Source organism: Amblyomma mixtum, chromosome 1 (assembly GCF_055824585.1).
Source record: "Amblyomma mixtum isolate Tamu chromosome 1, ASM5582458v1, whole genome shotgun sequence".
NCBI lineage: Eukaryota > Metazoa > Arthropoda > Arachnida > Ixodida > Ixodidae > Amblyomma > Amblyomma mixtum.
The window spans coordinates 92087903-92108297 of record NC_143012.1 but is presented as its reverse complement, the minus strand read 5'-3'; the positions used below and the strand labels follow the sequence as shown (position 1 = coordinate 92108297).

The 20395-nt window shown below is 48.4% G+C and overlaps 1 protein-coding gene across 1 annotated transcript; it reads left to right on the top strand.

The window, feature by feature from the left end:
• Nucleotides 1-317: 317 nt before the first annotated feature.
• On the top strand, nucleotides 318-15817 carry LOC149367207 (uncharacterized). Its single transcript, XM_089573181.1, has 4 exons — nucleotides 318-434; nucleotides 510-630; nucleotides 4493-4601; nucleotides 15649-15817. Exons 1-4 carry the CDS (start codon nucleotides 381-383, stop codon nucleotides 15815-15817), a joined length of 453 nt encoding a protein of 150 aa, XP_089429307.1. The 5' UTR covers nucleotides 318-380.
• The last annotated feature ends 4578 nt before the right edge of the window (nucleotides 15818-20395 follow it).

The window sequence follows — 20395 nt, the reverse complement described above, 5'->3', positions numbered from 1 at the left end:
TTTAATTTAGTTTCTTTAAGCAACCATTTTGTTTAAAACCTGCTATCTACCAGGAATGTGGCACTCTTTTACAGCGCGCACTTCATTTTAGTTGCAGCTAGGCTCTCGTTGGAGACGAGGAAGCTAGGGACGCTTTCGTCGCCATGTTGCTAGGCAAAGGAATCTAGAGACGGCAAACAAATCCGATTCGCAGATTACTTCCCGCTTATTAAAACAGCGCCCAGAAGACAACAGAATAATAAATTTCATTTAGGAGGCTACTCAGGGTATCCCAGCGAGAATGTATTTCTCGCCAGCAGTTTCGTTCCTGTGACCTTGATTGCGCGTTGCTAGGACGCCGCTGGAGCAGACGACGCGCGGCTGTCGTCCGCGGGTCAGCCATGGAGGATTTCGGCGGCCTTTTCGATTTCCACGGCGTCGACTTTTTGCAAAAGGTGCGGTTCGACGAAGCACCGAAGCTAGAGATAAGCATCGAATACGCAAAATTTAACGAACCCTTTGCTTTACAGTTGAGCTTCGAGCGGCAGAACAAGGTAAAGTCTGCGTATCTGTTCAGCTACGTCGACGGCCCTCCTGCCAGCTCTCCCTTGAGGACCGATTCGCTTTCAGTTGACAAGAACATCAAACTCTGTAAGTGATCGAATTGTGGCACTTTTTTACTGCATCATTTTCTGCACTTCTAATTCTTCCGTCTTTCTGTTTCCGATTCTCTTCCGCACGCAGAGTAGAATGTCAGCGATTTTTACACGCAGGCTATGATCACTGATTTCATTAACCCTTTCGCTACGGCGGAAAAATGGACGAGTTGGAGTTTACTGAAAGAAAAATTTTCTTCAAACAAACCCAGCGCATTCTTCACAAGAAGTAGCAAACCCAGCGCATATTGCAATGCATGAGAATGTAAATTATTAGTTACACTTCTGAATGAAATAAACAGCAGAGTCGTGTGTGCAAAAGTACATGAACATTTATTTGTGAAATATGACAACAACACCAAAAAAGTATACAGCAAAAACAAAAATTGCCGGCTTCACTTAGCCAAGGAAAACCGCAATATGCAAACTGTTGCACATGTTTATAGCTGCATTCTTCCCATTTTCAGCCATAAGGAAAAATTATTGCACTTTCCATGGCCGGTCCAGTCAGGGGTCATGACAGCGGCGCCACTGTGAAAAGAAAATAGGGGTGAAGATGTGAAGCAGAGGTAGACTTGACACGTGCTTCACATAATGTTTGATCTTTGTTCCTGTCCTGTTCTCTGATAGCCGAGTTTGCAGTTTCTTCTTTTTTACATTTTTTTTTCGGTGGGTGTTGAATGGATTCTATGGGAGGATTGGGGGCGTGGACTTCTTTTGCCTCATCATACCCGAAGATTTCTTGAATGAGCTGCTCCCTGAAAGCCAGCTGATCAAATCTGGCATTTTAGGCAAGCTCTAGAAAATCAGGATGGATGAAGTTTTATTGATGTGCACATTGAACCTTACAGGTTTGTATCGGAAAAATGTGGCCGCACGTTACACATAAGTAGTTGTCAAAAAAGGAAAAATGAGCGGGTACTTAAGCTCCGTTTTAGTATGACATAATAACGTTAATCGGTCCCTTCAGTGGTCTGGGGTCCTCTTCGAGTATCATTTCCAAGACACGAATACTGTTCTTTCTTCCACTATCACATAACGCTTAACCTGCCCTTAAGAGTATATTGCGGTGGCACTAGAGATCCCTCCCGCGCAAGTAATCCTTCTCTGTCACCTAGGTTCTGCATACGCGCCCAATATGCAGAATTTGTCATTCTCTACTTGTCATTTATAGATCGCGGGAAGTCCTCATACACTCTTAAAAAAAGTTAGTAGAAAGGTAAATGCAGCAGTTACTAACTCTGACTTCGTTTTGCTACTTTTTATCATCCATTTACTACGCTCTTCAAGGTATAGTTTTTTTTAGTAAAACACACCTTTTTACTACGGCCGCTAGTTACAACTTAGTAACCGTTCTTTCAACCCTAGAAAAAAGTCAAAGAACAGAACTGACACAGACTGTCGTGCCAATAAAATGTTTTTTTAATTACACATTTCTGCAGGGGCGTATGGTTAGGTAGACTAGGCTGTTTCTACAATCTCAACTTCACAATTAACGCTGGTATCTTAGCTCAACCGGTACGAGCCACTAGCCCGTAAATGAGAGTCTGATTTACGCAGTACATAAGAATGAGAAAGATCTGCTGTATCTGTCCTCGCTTCGGCGAGCGCGGTTGTTGCTGCGACGCGCGTCTTTTCTTTCCTTTTTCTCTTTCCCCTGATCTTTTAACTCTTCTCTGTCTGCTCGTGTCAATGGTGGTGGCTCGGCTGGAGCCAGTTGGCAGGCCCGTGCAATTTCCTTTTCATCCTTCTCTCAGTCGCAACAACAACAACAGCATGTGCACGCGCAGTGCGCGAGTGTGACTCTTTCTGATTTGTGCTTTTCCTGCATTCCGAACCTGTGTGTGCGCACGGTAAGGCTGTTGATGCCATACACTCCCATAATTTCTACATGTAATGCGCGATAAGCCTAAACCTAAGTGTGTGATTTACGGCCAGCGCGCTCTGATAGCTCTGTCTGGTTTCGGGAATTAGTCAAATTGACTATGAGGCTTTTTGTTTTGTTTTTCGAGTGCGCATAAATTTGACAAGCCGCGCCAAGGCACCGTATGATAAATGTGGCAACATATGCGAGTTTCTATTCATTTTCCCCTTACTGACTGCGCGTAGCAGCCGTTACTAACTCAATGGGTTAGTAACTTTTACTACTGTTACTAAGGGCAGTTACTAACAGGGTAGTAACATATGTGACAACCAGTTACTACCCCCCAGTCAGTAAGTACTACTACTTTTTTTCTAAAAGTGTACCGCTCCTGGCGCAGTGGTGCAGCGGTTTAGAGGTGCGCCACTGCCGCGGCAGGTGGTTGTTTCGAGAGCAGCCATCTTTGGGGCATGTGAGACCCAGATTGATCTGCCTTAGCAACACCTCGCGGCCAGCCAGTAATATAACTGGCATCTGCCACGGTGGGCAGGTTTTGATGACGTCACAAGGTCACGTGGCCTAGGTGGCAGGTTTGTTACCTGGGAGTGCATATTGCAACCGCGCAAAACGACGAGGGACGAAGAGAGGAAAGCACAGGACAAAACGCGGAACTTCAACTAAGGCTTACTACAAGGACAACCACATTTATACGAGACTCCGCCGCAGTGGCTCAGTGGTTATGGCGCTCGGCTGCTGACCCAAAAGACGCCGGTTCGATCCCGACCGCGGCGGCCGATTTTCGATGAAGGTGAAATTCTTGAGGCCCATGTACTGTGCGATGTCAGTGCACGTTAAAGAACCCCAGGTGGTCGAAAAATCCGGAGCCCTTCACTACGGCGTCCCTCATGGCCTGAGTTGCTTTGGGACGTTAAACCCCAATAAACCAACCAACATTCATACAAGATTCGTAATCACACCTGATAGACAGCAGACACCATCACATTATACAGGCACGTGGGCACAAGTTAGCATCTAGATAGTTCTATTATTTCTTGGATAAGAATACTGAAGCGGTGCTTATGCAACGGTCTTTTTTTATGCAATGGGCTTCAAAAATTTTCCTGCTAAGCTGGGTCGGTAATTTTTTCAGGACAATTGTGTCGCGGAACCTGGGTGTGCAGTTACGACAATGGCGACAATGTTTTGCCAGTTCACCGCCCCCCGCCAATGACTCCACCTACTCTCGGAGGTCAGTTAAAAATGGCGGGAGCCGAGACATTTGATCCGATCGAAATGGGAAATCGACTGCACGGGACAATAATAATTCGAAGTCTCTAAGAATGCTTGGAGCGTGTAGATCGAGTTCCCGCGCTAAAAAGGCGGGCTCAGAATCCTCTTCAGTGCACCTTTCAGAAACCCTCAGTCCTCATCGGCTGCGGTGCAAATGACCAAGACGGCGGTCAGACCTGTGACGCAGCGGAGTGTGCTAAGAATCACTGGCTCCAGACTGGCCGCCATTGGAATCTGAACCTGGCAAAGTTTAATGCTAAAACCTTGCGAAAGCAGGATGGCCGCTGGTCCTTAAGGGTGGATTCCAAGAGAAGGCAAGCGTAGCAGGGGGCGGCAGAAAGTTATGTGGGTGGATGAGATTAAGAAATTTGCGGGAATACGGTGGCCGCAGCTGGATTGGGACAGGGTTAATTGGAGAGACATGGGAGAGGCCTTTGCCCTGCAGTGGGCGTAGTCAGGCTGATGATGATGATAATGAAAGAACCCTAGGTGGCCTATTTTATCCGGAGCCCTTCAAAACGACGCTTCTTGCAGTCTTCATTCTTTCGCTCCAGTCCTTTCCTCAAGGCACGGCTGAGGTGTCCATCGAGACGTGAGACAGCTACTATGCCATTCTTTGCTTTGAAAATACATCTGCTCGCAGTTTCGTAACAGTTACGACAAAAACAACTTTACCAAAGTGCAGTAGTAGCGTGCTCTGGCACAGTTCCACCGGACAACGAGTTCCTGCGCCAGGCCGCGCAGTTCGCCGCCGAGTTCCTTGCCGACCGTCCGTGCCCCGAGGAGTACTCCAGGCCACCTGTGCCGCTTCTCCGGTGAGTGCGGGATTTTGCTTCGCGTGCAACGATCTCTTTCGAATCGACGCCTAAGGCTGAGCTTGACGATGATGGGTTTTTATTTTCAGTCATTACAGAGGCAGGATTGCACTAACATCTGGATCCCTAGCTAAAAGCTAGTTAAGATTCATGCAAATATGTTCCTGTAGTAGTAAATTCATTCATTCATTCATTCATTCATTCATTCATTCATTCATTCATTCATTCATTCATTCATTCATTCATTCATTCATTCAGAATTTATTTCAGACAACGGAGAAGTCCAGGGCGACGTGGCAAAAGGCATACATTGCCTGACGAGGCCACACCGGATGACAGGCGGCACCACAGGCTAGAAAAATCAACAAAAGCATTACATGATAGAACATACATTCATTATTTTTACACAATATATTAAGACATCCTTAGAAAACACTGGCTTTTGACGGAAAAACAAACAGCATACTTTAACCACAATTCGACCATAGCAATATTTACAAAACACACAAGTGATAGGCACACGTTTAGTTTTCATCTTTAACTTTCATTTATGAGCATTGCTTTAATTAACATTTTTATTTACGTATAGAGGGCGTGCTGCGTGCAGTATCCAGAATAATAGGGTATTGATTAATTAAGTGAGGAATTTGCCATCCTAACCTTTGGAAACCATAATTTGTGCGTACACGAGGTGTTTCCATACATTCGATTGGTTGGTAACAACTTTATTTGTGTTTCCATACATTGTTTCCGAAATTCATATGTGCTAAGTTTAGTGTGATAGGTGGTTTCGAAGGTTATTTTGTCTAGTTTGTACTGGCGTAATATTTCGAGACATAGTTTGTATGAGTGCAGTTTACTTATTTCTAGTATTCTATAAGACCTAAATAAAGGCCGGCAGCTGTGCAATAACTGTATTTTCCCAATCACAGGCGTTGCAAGATCATTTGCAAACATATCGATGCATAATGCTTATGCGTTACAATAGGCAATTCAAATGTATTTTTTCAATGCGGCTTCTTTGTAGGCAGTTAAAATCGCACTTAATATCAAGAAACAAAGGACAAGAACAAAAAGAAAAATTGGGAACGCAAGAATCTTAATATAGAAAAAAGGCACTCACATCAGTCCGGTTTATAATATTGTTACGTTGCCCGAAAGGCTAGTCACAAGCAAGGGCGACCGGAGCGCAGAGCGAACAACACAGGAGGCACCGAACAATAGCGCGCGCACACCAGTCAGGCACTTCCTTCTCATCGTCTTCTGTGAATATCCGTTGCATGGCCCCCCGTCCGGAAAAACACCGTCACGGTGTACTGGATGACGTCGAGCGGCAGGGCGAGAGGTAGGGTTTCAGGCGAGAGACGTGGACGATATCACGTTGAAGGTGGCGGGAGGAAGCGGGCTGGAAGGCTGGAGCGATCTCGTAAGTGACAGCAGTTACCTGGCGCAGGACACGGTACGGGCCAACATAACGGGACAGAAGTTTTTCGGAGAGGCCGACGCGGCGAGATGGGGACCAAAGCAAGACGAGGGAGCCAGGAGAGAAAGAGACTGTGCGGTGACGGCGGTTGTAGAACTCCTGCTGGGAGGCCTGCGAGGCGAGAAGTCGGGAGCGTGCAAGTTGACGGGCGTAGTCAGCACGGGCAATGGCGTCTTGGGCGTATTCAGAGGACGGAGCAGCAGGAGTAGGCAGCAGCGTGTCCAAAGGCAATTGGGGCTCGCGGCCGTATAAAAGGTAAAAAGGGGAGTAACCGGCTGTATCATGGCGGGAGGAGTTGTATGCGAAGGTAACATACGGGAGAGCGAGGTCCCAGTCGCGGTGGTCGGGGGAAACGTACATAGCGAGCATATCGGTCAGAGTGCGGTTGAGACGCTCAGTAAGTCCGTTTGTCTGCGTGTGATAGGCGGTGGTGAGCTTGTGCTTAGTAGAGCAGGATTGAAGAATGTCGTAGACAACCTTGGACAGAAAGCAGCGGCCGCGGTCGGTAAGAAGCTGGCGGGGAGCACCATGGTGCAATATGAGGTCGTATAGCAAAAAGTCCGCAACATCTGTAGCTGTACTGGTCGGCAGTGCCCGCGTGATCGCATAACGGGTGGCGTAGTCCGTGGCAACTGCAACCCATCTGTTGCCGGAGGTGGACTCTGGAAACGGACCCAGAAGATCCAAGCCGACGCGATGAAAAGGTTCTGGGGGCACATCAATAGGTTGAAGTGTGCCAGCTGGGAGAGTAGCAGGGCGTTTCCGGCGCTGACACTCATCGCAGGCTGCAACATAGCGGCGTACGGAGCGGAACAGGCCGGGCCAAAAGAAGCGACGTCGCGCACGGTCGTATGTACGCGATACACCCAAGTGGCCAGCAGTGGGGAGATCATGGAGTTCATGAAGGATAGCAGGACGAAGGTGCTTGGGGACAACGAGTAGAAGGTTGGGGCCATCCGGATTGAGGCTGCGGCGATACAAGATTCCGTCAGAGAGCACAAAGCGCCGCATCGAGGGATCAGACGGCGTGGAATTGAGGCGGTCGTTAATTGATCTCAAATCGTCATCGCGGCGCTGTTCTTCGCCCATGTTGGCAAGGACAGAGATAGAAAACAGGTCGGCTTCGGTGGCAGTGCCAAACAAGTCACACTGGCCAATGGGGTAACGTGAGAGGCAGTCGGCATCTTGGTGTAACCTGCCAGACTTGTAAGTCACGGTGTAATCATACTCTTGCAGACGCAATGCCCATCTCCCAAGCCGCCCTGTAGGGTCCTTCAGAGAGGAGAGCCAGCATAGCGCATGGTGGTCGGTTTTAACCGTAAAAGGGCGGCCGTATAAATAAGGACGGAATTTGCCAACTGCCCAGACAAGGGCTAAGCACTCACGTTCTGTTATGGAGTAATTGCGCCCGGGCGCAGAAAGAAGGCGGCTGGCGTAGGCGATGACACGGTCCTGACCGGATTGTCGCTGAGAGAGCACAGCGCCGATGCCGTAGCCACTGGCGTCAGTACGGACTTCGGTGGGGGCCGCAACATCAAAGTGCGCCAAAACTGGTGTGGTGGTCAGCTTGGCGATCAAAGTGGAGAAGGCTCGTTCTTGGTCAGGTCCCCAGACGAAGGTGGCGTCTTTCTTCAATAGGTCGGTAAGGGGACGGGCGAGGTCGGCGAAGCCCTGAATGAATCGACGGAAGTACGAGCAGAGCCCCAAGAAGCTTCGGACGTCGTGGCAAGATCGGGGAAGGGGAAAGTCTTTCACGGCCCGGATCTTATCGGGATCAGGGTGAACCCCCTGGAAATCAACGATATGGCCCAAAATAGTGATCTGACGTCTCGCGAAACGGCACTTCGAGGAGTTAAGCTGTAGGCCGGCACGACGAAAGAGGGAAAGAATCTGGGAAAGGTCTTCTAGGTGGGATGAAAATGTAGGCGAAAATACAACGACGTCGTCCAGATAACACAGACAAGTGGTCCACTTAAATCCCTGCAAAAGGGCGTCCATCATGCGCTCAAATGTGGCTGGCGCGTTGCATAGGCCAAAAGGCATTACTTTGAACTGATATAGCCCATCAGGGGTCACAAAAGCGGTTTTCTCACGGTCCTTCTCATCGACGGCAATTTGCCAGTAGCCGGAACGAAGATCTATGGAGGAGAAGAATTTGGCTCCGTGTAGGCAGTCAAGGGCGTCGTCAATACGCGGCAGGGGGTAGACGTCTTTTTTAGTGATCTTATTGAGATGTCGATAATCTATGCAAAACCGCCATGAGCCGTCCTTTTTCTTCACTAGTACCACTGGAGAGGCCCAGGGACTGTGGGATGGTTCGATTATGTTCTTGGAAAGCATTTTTGAGACCTCGTTGTTTATGACCTTGCGCTCGGCGTGGGAGACACGGTAGGGCCTGCGGCGAATGGGAGGGGCATCGCCGGTGTCAATGCGGTGCGTCACAGCGAGAGTTTGGCCCAGTGAGGTGTTGTAGACGTCAAAAATGTCGGAGAATGACTGGAGAAGGTCACGAAGCTGAGAAGTTTGGGCGGGGCGGAGATCGGTGGGCATCATCGTCGTGAATGCGTCCGAGGACAGCGGAGTGGACCGCGGTGGGTCTGGTGGGTCGCGATTAGGAGAGGCATCTAATGGAGCCACATGGCACTGGGCGAGTGGGGACAACGTAGCGACGCACATGCCGGCTGGAAGCAGCTGTGAGGAGAAGCCGAAGTTCAAGAAAGGTAGAGACAGGTTGTTGGCTGTGACGGTGGCGATGGTATGGGGCAGGACAACACTGCGGGTCAGTGCGAGGTCAAGGACTGGCGCAACGATGTAGTCACCATCGGGAACAGGGCGAGAAGGTGTGAGGGAAACGAAAGATAAGGCTTGAGGGGGCAGGTGGGCATAGTCGGGGCAGGTCAACCGGAGCGACGAGTCGATGGGGTCAGGATTGAGTTGGGGAAGCCCAAGGTGAAGGACACCCTGCGAGCAGTCAATGAGGGCAGAATGATCCGACAAAAAGTCTAAACCGAGAATGAGGTCATGGGCGCATGTGGTAAGGACGGTGAACTGAACCGGCGTACTGTGGTCACCGATTGTCAGGCGAGCGGTGCACAGTCCCTCGACAGCAGGCATAGCACCATCCGCGACGCGCACACAGGACGTTGCAGGCGTAAGGACTTTGCGTAGGCGACGGCGGAGGGCAGCACTCATCACGGAAATATGGGCACCGGTGTCAATAAGGGCTTGCACAGGAACACCGTCAACTATAACGTCTAGCAGATTGGGTCGAGTCGTCAGTAGAGGGTTTGAGGTCCGGGTCGTTGATGCAGCGTCACCTCCGGGAGCTGCATCACTTAGTTTTCCCGATGAGAGGGGCGGTAGGACGCAGCAGTCGAAACACGAGGCGACTGCGGTGAGCGTGAGCGGCGGGCCAGCGGCGAAGGCGAACGGGAGGACTGTCGTGGAGGTTGATCGGCGGCCTCAGACGTCTCGGATGGGCGGCGGGGTGAAAAGCGGCGTGTGTAGTTTGGACGATAGTAGGAGGTGTCTCGCGGGGGTGACGACCAGGGGCTGCGGCAGTGGCGGGCAATGTGGCCGACCCGAGAGCATTGAAAACAGATTGGGCGGTCGTCTGGCGTGCGCCACTCATTCGGATCGCGGTAACGCCGTGGTGAATAATAGGTGGGACGGAAAGGGACTGGAGGTGGTGGCTGTGGGGACGAGTTTCCGATTGCGCACAAAGCCGGAGGGAGGTTGAGATGGGCGAGTTCTTGCCGCGCGACAGCCTGAATAAGCGACACGGAAGGCAGTGTGTCATTAGGTGTGGTCGATGATGTTACCACAGGGGCTAGGGCTTCGAGTTCACGGCGAACAATTCTTGTCACAGTGTCGGTGACAGGAGGAGACTCTGAGGGCACTTGAGTTTGAAGTCGTTGGTCCTGGCAAGAAGATGTAGCGGCCGTGTTTGGAAGTCGGGAAAACTGCTGAGAAATGCGACGGCTTTTGACTTGTTCGAAGCGACGGCACTCCTTGATAATGCTGTCAACAGTTGTGCAGTCTTTGCAAACGAGCAGATGAAAGGCATCGTCAGCAATGCCTTTCAGCACGTGGCCCACCTTGTCGGACTCGCTCATGGTGGCATCGACTTTGTGGCAAAGTGCCAATACGTCCTGTATATAGGCCACGTAACTTTCCGTCGACGACTGCGCACGAGAAGCAAGCTGTTTTTTCGCAGTGATCTGCCTATCGTCAGGTCTTCCGAAGAGTGCTCGCAATTTCTCTTTGAATATATCCCAACTGGTAAGTTCTTCTTCGTTGGTTTCAAACCACACCCTCGCCGTTCCATTCAGATAGAAAATTACGTTAGCAAGCATTAACGTTTGATCCCACCGGTTATATGCGCTTACTCTTTCTTAAAGGCTTAACCAGTCGTCGACATCGGTGCCATCGTTTCCCGAAAATGTACCGGGGTCACGGGACGAAGCCATGACCACGAAAGGAGCAGCAGAAGTTGTCGGCGACTCGCTGGGTGGGGCCATGATGGTAGTAGCACCGGTTTGACGACCGCTTCGGAGCTCCGTGGTACTGGGAACGATACCCGGCACGCTCCACCAAAGATGTTACGTTGCCCGAAAGGCTAGTCACAAGCAAGGGCGACCGGAGCGCAGAGCGAACAACACAGGAGGCACCGAACAATAGCGCGCGCACACCAGTCAGGCACTTCCTTCTCATCGTCTTCTGTGAATATCCGTTGCAATATCTTTTAAACTCATAAATATTTTTCGGCTTTATTGAGCCTGGAAGGTTGTTGCACAGCTTTGTCCCTACATGACCTATGGTCCTTTCGCCGTAGACGTTTTTTTTTTGTTTTCGGCAGGAGGAAATTGCCATGTGTGTAGCGTTACGAGAGATACTTGATGGCAGCGTGAATACAGAGGAGTGTAGGGGTAATTGTTTTCAAAGCATGTATGTACTGTTAGTCGAGTTCTGCGCTGAATTGATGCGTTAAGTCGTAATGTATTCATTTGTTTAAAAAGAGTAGCAGTGCTCACGTTGCAGTTAGACTGTGTAATGAATCGAAGTGAACTTTTTTGCTAAACCTTAAGGAGCTCTAAATAAGACTGGCAGGTGTTTCCCCAGGATTCAGTGCAGTATGACAACTGGCTTTGAAAAACTGAAAAATAAATAACCAGAAGTGTGTCAGTCACTAAGTAGGGACGGCATTAATACAGAGTGAACATGCTGCACCAAACTTCTTACAAAGTGCCTGGATATGGGGACTCCAGTGCAAGTTCTCGTCCAGAATTACTCCGAGATAAGTGATGCTAATAACAGGTTCAATTTGTTCTCATCCAGAATTACTCCGAGATAAGTTATGTTAACAACAAATATAGCTGGGAGGGAGATCGCGGAAGTAGTGCACCAAGAGTTGTGGGTCATTTGGGGGGCTTTGGTATCTCAGTTACCACTGAATGTCCAGTCTCATTGCATTTCACGGGGCTTCCAGATTTGGTTGAAAACTGTGAGAGGTGAAGTCAGTGCCTCACAGTCCAGACTGCGGAAAAGGGTATAAGGTGCGCCATCGTGGCCAGGTGGAGTGATAGGGCGGATCAAAGGCATCCGCAGAACTTTTTCCAGGGATGGGCATCCGATGGGCGGGGGTGGGGGAGGCGGCAGGTTAGCACCAAAAAGGAACTATTTGTGGTCTAAACTACGCACAGGAAACAAAAATTAGAAGCAGCAAATTAGTGCTAGGCTTGGATAACATACATTGGAATTTATTCATGAACAAAGAATTGAACTCCATAAGCAAAATCCGATAAGTTAATGTCACCTAAGCGTGCTAATCAAGCTGTGTAGTTGTCTTCTACTAGTGCATAAATAATATCCGTAATTCCAGGAAGGGGGGGGGGGGGGGCGCCGCCCCCGTTGCCCCCCCCCCCCCCCCCTTCCGGACACCCATGGGGCGTATGTCTTCAGCTATAAACTGAGCCATGGTGAACCGGCGTGTGATCTTATGCATTGTGTCGGGTGGACAGTCATAATTCGGAAAGAACTGAAGGGCCGTTTGAGCAGCCAAGTGAAATGATGAAACTCTAAGGTCAAGGCGAATGCTCTCGGCGTAGTCTTTGACTGATGGCTTGTGCTCCATGGAATGAAATGCACGCCATATATGGCGGTTATCGACAGGAATAGTGAGATGAGAACACCACTCTGTCCAGCGCTTGGGCAGAAGTTTCTTAGAATACCGACGGACTTTAGCGGTTAGTATGCGAAGTTACACTCGCACAATCTAATCGGATGGCGTATACGTCCAATTGCTTGCGCCGTGCGCAGAGATTAAGGAGGTGAAGGTCGGGATTTGGCTGGCCTTCAAGAAATTGTGTTCTGATTTAGGACAAGTATTAAGGTAGTCGGGCTGAGGCTGGGGTTGAGGCTGAGATGGGCTGAGGCCTGAGGAAACTGTCGTAAGATGTGACATGAGTCTTGCGACGAATTTTACGTTATGAGGCAAAATCTGTTATAATGCTCCAGGTGTCCGCTTCGCAAGAGCAGTGAGCATTCACGGGACCAAGTCGCCACGTAAGGTCCGGAGTCGAAATCTTCTACTTATACCGGGGCGGATATTTGTAGAGCAATTGTTGAGAAGTGTAAAAGGTTGGCCGAAAAACGTGTCGTAGATTCGATGTCCACGTTTAGAGCCTTGATGTTATCCACAGGCTGCCTGTGAGCGATTAAAATCTTCTGCAACTAGTAAGGGTCCATCTGGGAAAGAGGTGCGCCGAAGTTTTAAGGCAGAAAGCTGGGCTAGTTGGTGTTCAGATTGAGAGGACATAGTATATTAGAGCTAAAAAACAAGGACGACGGGATAGACGAAAACACAGGCGTTAGACATGAACAAACTTTATCCCGAAAATACCACGCATTTACAGGTAACTTTCAAGTGCCAAACATCAACGCTGAAATCGCATGCGTGTCGGCACTTCCCGATACAAGAACTTCAGTTCTTTAGTAGAAAGATAAACATTGGTTTGCTCACGCAAGATGGCCTTTCCACGTGTATAAGAAAGGCTTCCAATACCTCGCGCTCCTTCTGGTCTGCATTTACATATACCACATGTGTCTGCCCCCCCCCCCCCCCCAAAAAAAAAAAAAAAAATGGGGTCCAAGTTTTTTCATTATGTTTACATCTTTTCCAGTGTGCCGCCAAGTGTCGAAATCCTGATATAGCAGCTGCCAGATTCTTGTGCTCCATGAGGGGAACGTTGATAAAGGGCCAGTTTGGCCGATGTAGCATTTTCCGCAAGATAGCGGGATTCGATAGACCACATTGGTCCTGCAGGTCAAAAACGGCTTCCCATGGTTGATGGGGCATGAAAGTTTTACGTTGAAGACATCATGTTGAGCACAGACCTCTGACATCTGAAGTTGAGCACAGATGTTTGAGGCCAACCGTAAAATCAGACCAATAGAACTGGAGTACGTTGAGGCCTAACAAGGAAGGCAGCTACTTCTTGACGAGCTTTTCACCAACGAGATAAGTCGGCAAGAGAATGAAGGGGTGGAACAATGAACATGTACAGCCGTTTTGCCTGGAGCAAGACCAGTGCGGCGGTTTGGTGTTGATGGGTAGTGATACGCGCACTAACCAGAGAGAGGAAGTATGGCGCTATGAGGCAGAGGGTTTGCCTTCTTGAATGCGCAGCTTCAGTGAAGGAGCTCATTAGTAAGACCCTGACAGTTCTATTGTATTCCATAGGAGGTAGCGTTAGTAGCCTTTAGCTTGTAGAACAGAAGCAATCATCTGAGGCAGTTGCTTGAACATAATAATCAGGGATGTCGCTGAATGCGAAACAATATATTGCTCAGAATTCTCATATTACGAGTCTAAACGGCTGTGCACATTAGAAAGAGAAGGCACTTGACGAACAGGCTCTCCAGGAAATCGATGAGGATGTTGTAGTAAGACAGAGCGACGTCGGCCAAGCCGGTCAAGTTGTTTGCGAACTTCGGCGATCGCATCACTGAGGCAAGGGATCTCATCAGGCACAGGGGAAATTATCGGTGTAAATTAATCTTTTTGACGCTGGGCACGAGAACTTGGCTTTAAAACAGACGCCTAAGAGGGACGGGGGAAGGCAATGACGCTGGCGGCTTTTCAGTGTCATCCTCATCTGTGTCCTTCGAGAGAGCAGCAAAACGGCACGAGATCTTGACTCCAGTACCAGTAGGCGCTGCCACCACACGGTGTTTCTTTCGAGGGCACTGAGAATAAGTAATGTCGTGGTCGTTTGTCTTACAAAATGGACATCTGAAGGAGAAAAGAGCGTCTTCTGGTGGTTTGGGTACAGTGTCTTGGGATGCAGGGCACAACGTTTATGTGACCTAGTCGCAGGCGCCGGTAGCAGAAGACTTGAGCTGGGCGGAAAAGCTGTGGAGGAACAATGGGTTCATAGAGAAGAATTCAGTAGGGGACCCTAACAGACCCTCCAGCGGCAGAAGAAATGTGCCTTTGCCTAGTCGGCGGGCATTAAGCCTTGAGTGCTTGTCGAAAAGAGATCCGTTATCACTTCCTCCTTATGCGCATTAGCATTGATGTTATAAACGACACATCTTTGCAAGCCGTGGCCAGAGGCTAGATAGGCCTACAGAGGTACAGCCTTTGTCAAAAGTTTGTAGCCCAGGGGGTTCGCTTCTGAAGCACACTGCCTAGTCCGTAATGCATCTCCAGCGCTCCAAATTTGCTGAAGGTAATAAGATTTCTGGTCCTGCCTCCTCCAATGCGTAGGACTACCACGAATGTTACAGGAGTCCCACTGCGAGGCTTAGAAGCAAACCCGCTGGGCTCTAAACTTTTGACAAAGACTGTACGTAATGCGACTCGCTGTTATATAAACAGTCCTGCAGTGTGACAGATCTTTTCAGCATAGCCAAGTGAGGCTGCCTGCACAATGATGGAATTGGAGAGACGTTGTTAAAAAGAAAAAAAAAACAGAGGTACCCTGAGAAGCCCAGTGCGCGGTCAATGAGCCGCTGCTCCGATCGTGAAGGAACTAAGGTTAAGTCGTATTGCAAGGTAGGTTTAATGTGTACTCGAAAGAAGCGAAGTTCATGGGGTGCGCATTTCGACAGCGTCGTATTTGAAGGGTTAAATCGGTCGGAGCGGCCTTTACCTTTTTCGCAGCCGCTTCAGAGTTGGCGCCAGAAAGAAGCCGCACATAAATGGGTAGAAGTGGCATAGGGCGGGCACGGGAATAGGCAAGGTAGTTAAGGCTGCCATAGAAGATCAATGGGGTGCGTGTTTGACAATAATTAGCAGAAAACTACTAAAGACACCAGGAAGGATCTGCGGATATATTGATTGTTATGCAGCAGTCTTTCGACGTGCGAAAAGATTGCGTTCATAAACAACTTCCTGTTGAAAAAATGAGCTTGTCGAGAATGTCTGGCCATACATTCAGTCCACCGAGCCAACGCAATATTTGTATTTTTGTCTGCGGTCACGCATGAGCCGAAATTGGTTCTTATTTTTGCATTCATTTCGAGCCTTTCGATCCTTTTTCCTTTCCTACGCTTCCTCAGTCGCGTGGATGAACAGGAGCCTCCACCGTGGTCCGCGGACATCCTCTGTGTCAGCGAAGTTGTCGAAGACAACGACCAGTTTTCGAGCCGGGAGCTGGAAAAAGAGCAGCAGCACTTAATCGACGGTAAGGCGAACCACTTTGTCACGACAGTGTTCATGTATTCTTAGACTCAAACCGCAAGAGTTCTGCAGAAAGGAATGGTCACTCCATAAAGAATTGTCGAGACTTAAACATAATCTTTGTCCGTAATGTTTTAAAGCTGAGTTCATAGAAAAATGCATTCAACATTGAAGCTATTTGTGCACCGCCCCTTCAAAGTAGTCTTCCTTCGAGTGTATGCATACCTTCCAATTCTTCTTGAGGTCTTGGAAGTAGATAGATATAGCTTCCTTTGGCAGAATTACCAGCTAAGTGGTCGTGACGTTTTCTATTGAGCGTCCTTTTAGGATTCTCTCCACACGCGGAAACAGGACAAAATCACATGGGTAGAGGTCAGTGGAGGATCGGTGATGTGGAAGTACAAATACATGCCGTGCTTTGCGAAAACGTGTTTGTATCCGAGAGCAATGTGCGGCCTTTGCATTACCGTGAAGATGGTGGTTCTATTGTCCAGATGCCCATAGGTATGGGCGGCGGAATCGCACTGCATCACACATGTCTTAGAGCACAAAGATATAAAATTCCTGGTTCATTGCCTGCACTTGCGGGACGAAATGACACCTCTGGCATCGAGAACAACAATCAACACCGTCTTTCTTTTTTGTCTTCTCCTGCCTCACCCTTTCTCGACGCCGGAGAGCTCACAGACCACCCTTCGGCACTCTGCCTTTTCGTTTGAGGGTCGCACTGAAAGCAGCACCATGTTTCGTCTTCAACAATGATATTGTACACGTATGCAGAAACCTTGCCCGCCTCTGGGCACAAATCGACACATACCGACACCTGCGTGTCTTTCTGGTCTAGTGTGAGGGAGTGCGGCACTAGTCCGGCATTCAGCTCTCGTTTCCCTAAGTCCTCGTGTAAAATTTTAAGGCGAAAGCCATTAATGGCTCATACTGTCGTCCGTTAGTAGAGGGTGTCACACCTTTGACGGCGTGTTAACTCGGTAACTAAAAAAGTTAGGAGAAAATGAATGGTTGCTTCAGATATAGGAGGAAAAAATGAACTTAGAAGCCACATAAGATGACTGTAGAGTAATTAGTTAATTATTTATAGTCATAAATGTGAAAACTGCGTCGAAATAACGCAGATGTTGATATGGCCACGGGAATGGTGCGACGTCACATCCACCGGAAGACGTCACGGCATAGTGAAAATTTTCACAGAATGGTCGGAAAAACACCTGATTTGTGTCAAATTAGATGGAAAAATGTGTAAATTAGTGTAATTAACACTTAAGATCCCCGAAATATGTATAATTTGGGTATCGATACAGCCACGGGAACGGTGTGACGTCACATCTACCGGAAGTCGTCACGGCATAGTGTCCTCTGTTTTCGCCTCTCAACACTTTAGTTGTCAAATGTCCTCGCAATTTTACGGCACTTTGTCTTACTGGTGTCGAGAGCATCTGCATGATAGCATGCGAACTGTGACGGTGCGGACTTGCTGCACGATTTGCCTGATCCAAGCCACGTTGTCTTCATTCCATGAGGCTGAAGGGCGCCTCTGCCTTGTGTCGTCTTCCACCGACGTTCTCCCTCAGATGAAGGTCGAGTGCCACTCGAACGATTGTCCCCGCGATATTGTCTCGTTGTAGTAAGCCTCACAAAGGAGCTCATATCTCTGTGTGGCGGTCTTGCCAAGCTTCATGTAGAATTTTGTGTTAGTACTTTGTTCAAGACGGACGTCCATCTCTTCACAGTCACTCACAGCAGAATGTGGCGATGACTAGAGATAACGGAATTTTGTTACATGTGGAGACGTCTAGCGGCTACCACCGCAGATACCAAACGCCGCCAATGTTAGCACTAAAAGATGGCGATACACCCCAATATTTGGCTGAGGGAAATTGTTGTAGGGAAGAAAATAAATCAGACTCGCAACTTTACGGACAAAGGTTGTAATTGCGTTGGTGGCAATAAAGGCAGGGAGATTCATCCAGTTACTTCTTGCGCATGTGCGGAGACTTCCTCCTGAGGAGGCCTGTGTAATGTCGCTGATGATATTCGTGATGACGGGAAAATAGGCCATTAATTTTCTCACTAGCGTATGAAATCTTTTCAGGCGAAGTTTCAGCGATGTTAAGGTAAGATTAGGCAAACCAGGGTTCACTTCATGAACTGACGGTAGCATTAGACGACAGCAGTTAAAAAAAATGAAACATTGACACAGTTATAACGCCGTTAAAGTTAGGATGACGTGTGAAAGCACTTGGTTTCGAGTTAGCTTGAATGTACTTAAACATTCCCGTAACTGTTCCGTCGAATTGCCTTGACTCGTTCCTATAGACATAGCCTGACATCGTCCTTCGAGATCATTTTTTTTAACTTTCGTACCACGTGACCATCCCAGAGGCACACCGCATCCGAGTCATTTCATCTCAGAGGTCAAAGATCAAGAGTCTAACGTCAAAGGTAGAGGCTTCAGAGACCCACCGGCCTTTTCTAGATTGCTAGTGAAGTATTGCTTTCGCATTAAAATAAAACGACCAGAGTGGTTTCGAGTACATTTTAGAACATCCGAGAGTACAACACGCGCCGGTCACAAAGATAACTTCGATACTTCTGTTCTTTACATCTTGCCAAATGACTGTACGGGCTAAGAAGTGCAGTAGCGTAGGTGGCACAGTTCCGGTCAGCATTGTTGAACGCACGAACAGCTTACATGTTCCATGTATATTAATTGAGCGTTATGTGAAGACCAAAATATATTCCTTTACGTTACTCCTGAGTAGCTCCGCAATTCTTTTGTTTGAAGGGGCCCTCCAACACTTTTCAATGTAGTCCGTGTAATACCTAATTTAAAATTTGCAACAGCAGGAATTGCTCAAATTTTGAAAATTAGTTCGTGCATAAAACATTTTATTAAATAATATTGAAACAAGCAGTCGCACTTTGTATTTTCGTATTATCGATGCTTCTTATCGATGCTTCTTATCATTACCTTCTAATTAACCGAGCCAGGAACGCTGCATTCAAAGCAAGTACCCACGCGATAATTTTCATATGCGTGAGTAGCGGCAGCTCAAGGTAATGCTGCGGTACCGTATAAACGAATTGAAAAAAATATTGCAAAGAAAACGTAGGTTTGATAGCCGAAAAACAGCGCTTAGTCAGACTTTTAGCTGGCGCTACAATTCAGTTCCCGAAAGCACTTATGAACGTTAACAAAGTATACTATGAGCTCCTATTTCCCGCAGTACACGCTTAAGAGACCGTAAGATAAAGCCTAAACAGAGATTGGACTGCGCCCGCGCCACTGCTGTATCAGGGGTACACACGAATAAAAGACAGATAATAGGTTAAGGTAAAGGAGAAACCTCACCCGCACCACTAATGCATCGTGAGTAACGCACGCATCACAGTAAAAATACTAATGAATGGGTAAACATGACACAAAAACACTATATTGCAGCGCGACTCCAAAACCGACACCTCCGGTGTCCGCTAGCGCCTCCTACTTCTATAACGGTCAAATGTTTTAGGGGAATCCACCAAGGTGGAGTAAGTTTGTAATAAGGGGGTAATTACTCATTGACATCCACCTGCATCCACCACTTGGCTGCGCTTGGGTAGATGCCAATGAGTAATTACTCCCTTACTACTTCTGTAACCGGGCGTTAGCATATTCAGAGAGCGCTGAGTCCGCACCAGTTTCCAGGCAGGAAACTAGTACCGAAATCAACCGTGTACGCATGAAATTTAGACATCCTGTTTCAAGGTGGCATGCTTATGTGAATTTCCCGTTAACCTTTCGAGTTCCATTACGTTTCGGGGACATGGTAGTACTATTTTCACTGATGGTTGAGTTTCCTGCTCAGAAGTGGTCACTCAACTTGTCGACGAACTGCCGTGTAATTTCGGCCAGGATTTTTCTGCGTTGTTGCGGTTGCCCTCAGCGATTTCCTTCTCCGAGAGACGTTTTTGAGGCGGCCGCACTGCGAGAAATGAATTTCTAACGAACAATCTGAGAGTAATTAAGAGTCACGGCTTGCAACAGTCGCCATAGTCGCCAGCTTGGGCGCGGCGCCGATCAATCAAGCGCTCTATGTGCGGTGAATCACTAACAGCATGTTATTCGAGCAAACTGATATAGCAGAGTGTTTGTTCAGAGAGAATAAAAAATCAAGGGGGCATTTTGATGACCTAAAGTGCAGTGAGGCGAAAGCCTTAGCGCGGTGTTGCCGCTTGTGTCACTGATGTGTGGTTAAGACGTTTAGCTTCGCCTCCGAGTGTGGAACGCGACAGCGTCTTGCAACGCTGCCAGAGAGTCCACAGAACGCCATCGCCCATTAGGCTCAACGCCTTGCTCGTCGGTAAATTGGTTTTCGAGGAAAGGAAATGTATCTGTCTCGCATATCTCGGCGGACACCTGAACCTCGCCGTAACGGGGAAAGAGGAAGATGGGAGGGAACGAAGACACCGTATTCACTAGACGCGCCTTTGTTCATTCTAAACCATCCAGCTGGCATGGCGGAGTGGTTAGCGTGCTCGTCTCGCACTCCGGAGACCCTGTTTTGATTCCCCAACTCGACCAATTTCCTGCTCGGTTTTATTCATTTATTTATTTTGCTTGGAGCATCA

What these genes read in the sequence shown, in the direction of transcription:
- LOC149367207 (XM_089573181.1), top strand. Translation starts at nt 381, where the DNA reads ATGGAGGATTTCGGCGGCCTTTTCGATTTCCACGGCGTCGACTTTTTG. An exon ending in TGACAAGAACATCAAACTCT is followed by an intron (nt 631 to 4,492) that starts GTAAGTGATCGA and finishes GCTCTGGCACAG; the next exon opens with TTCCACCGGACAACGAGTTC. An exon ending in CCACCTGTGCCGCTTCTCCG is followed by an intron (nt 4,602 to 15,648) that starts GTGAGTGCGGGA and finishes ACGCTTCCTCAG; the next exon opens with TCGCGTGGATGAACAGGAGC.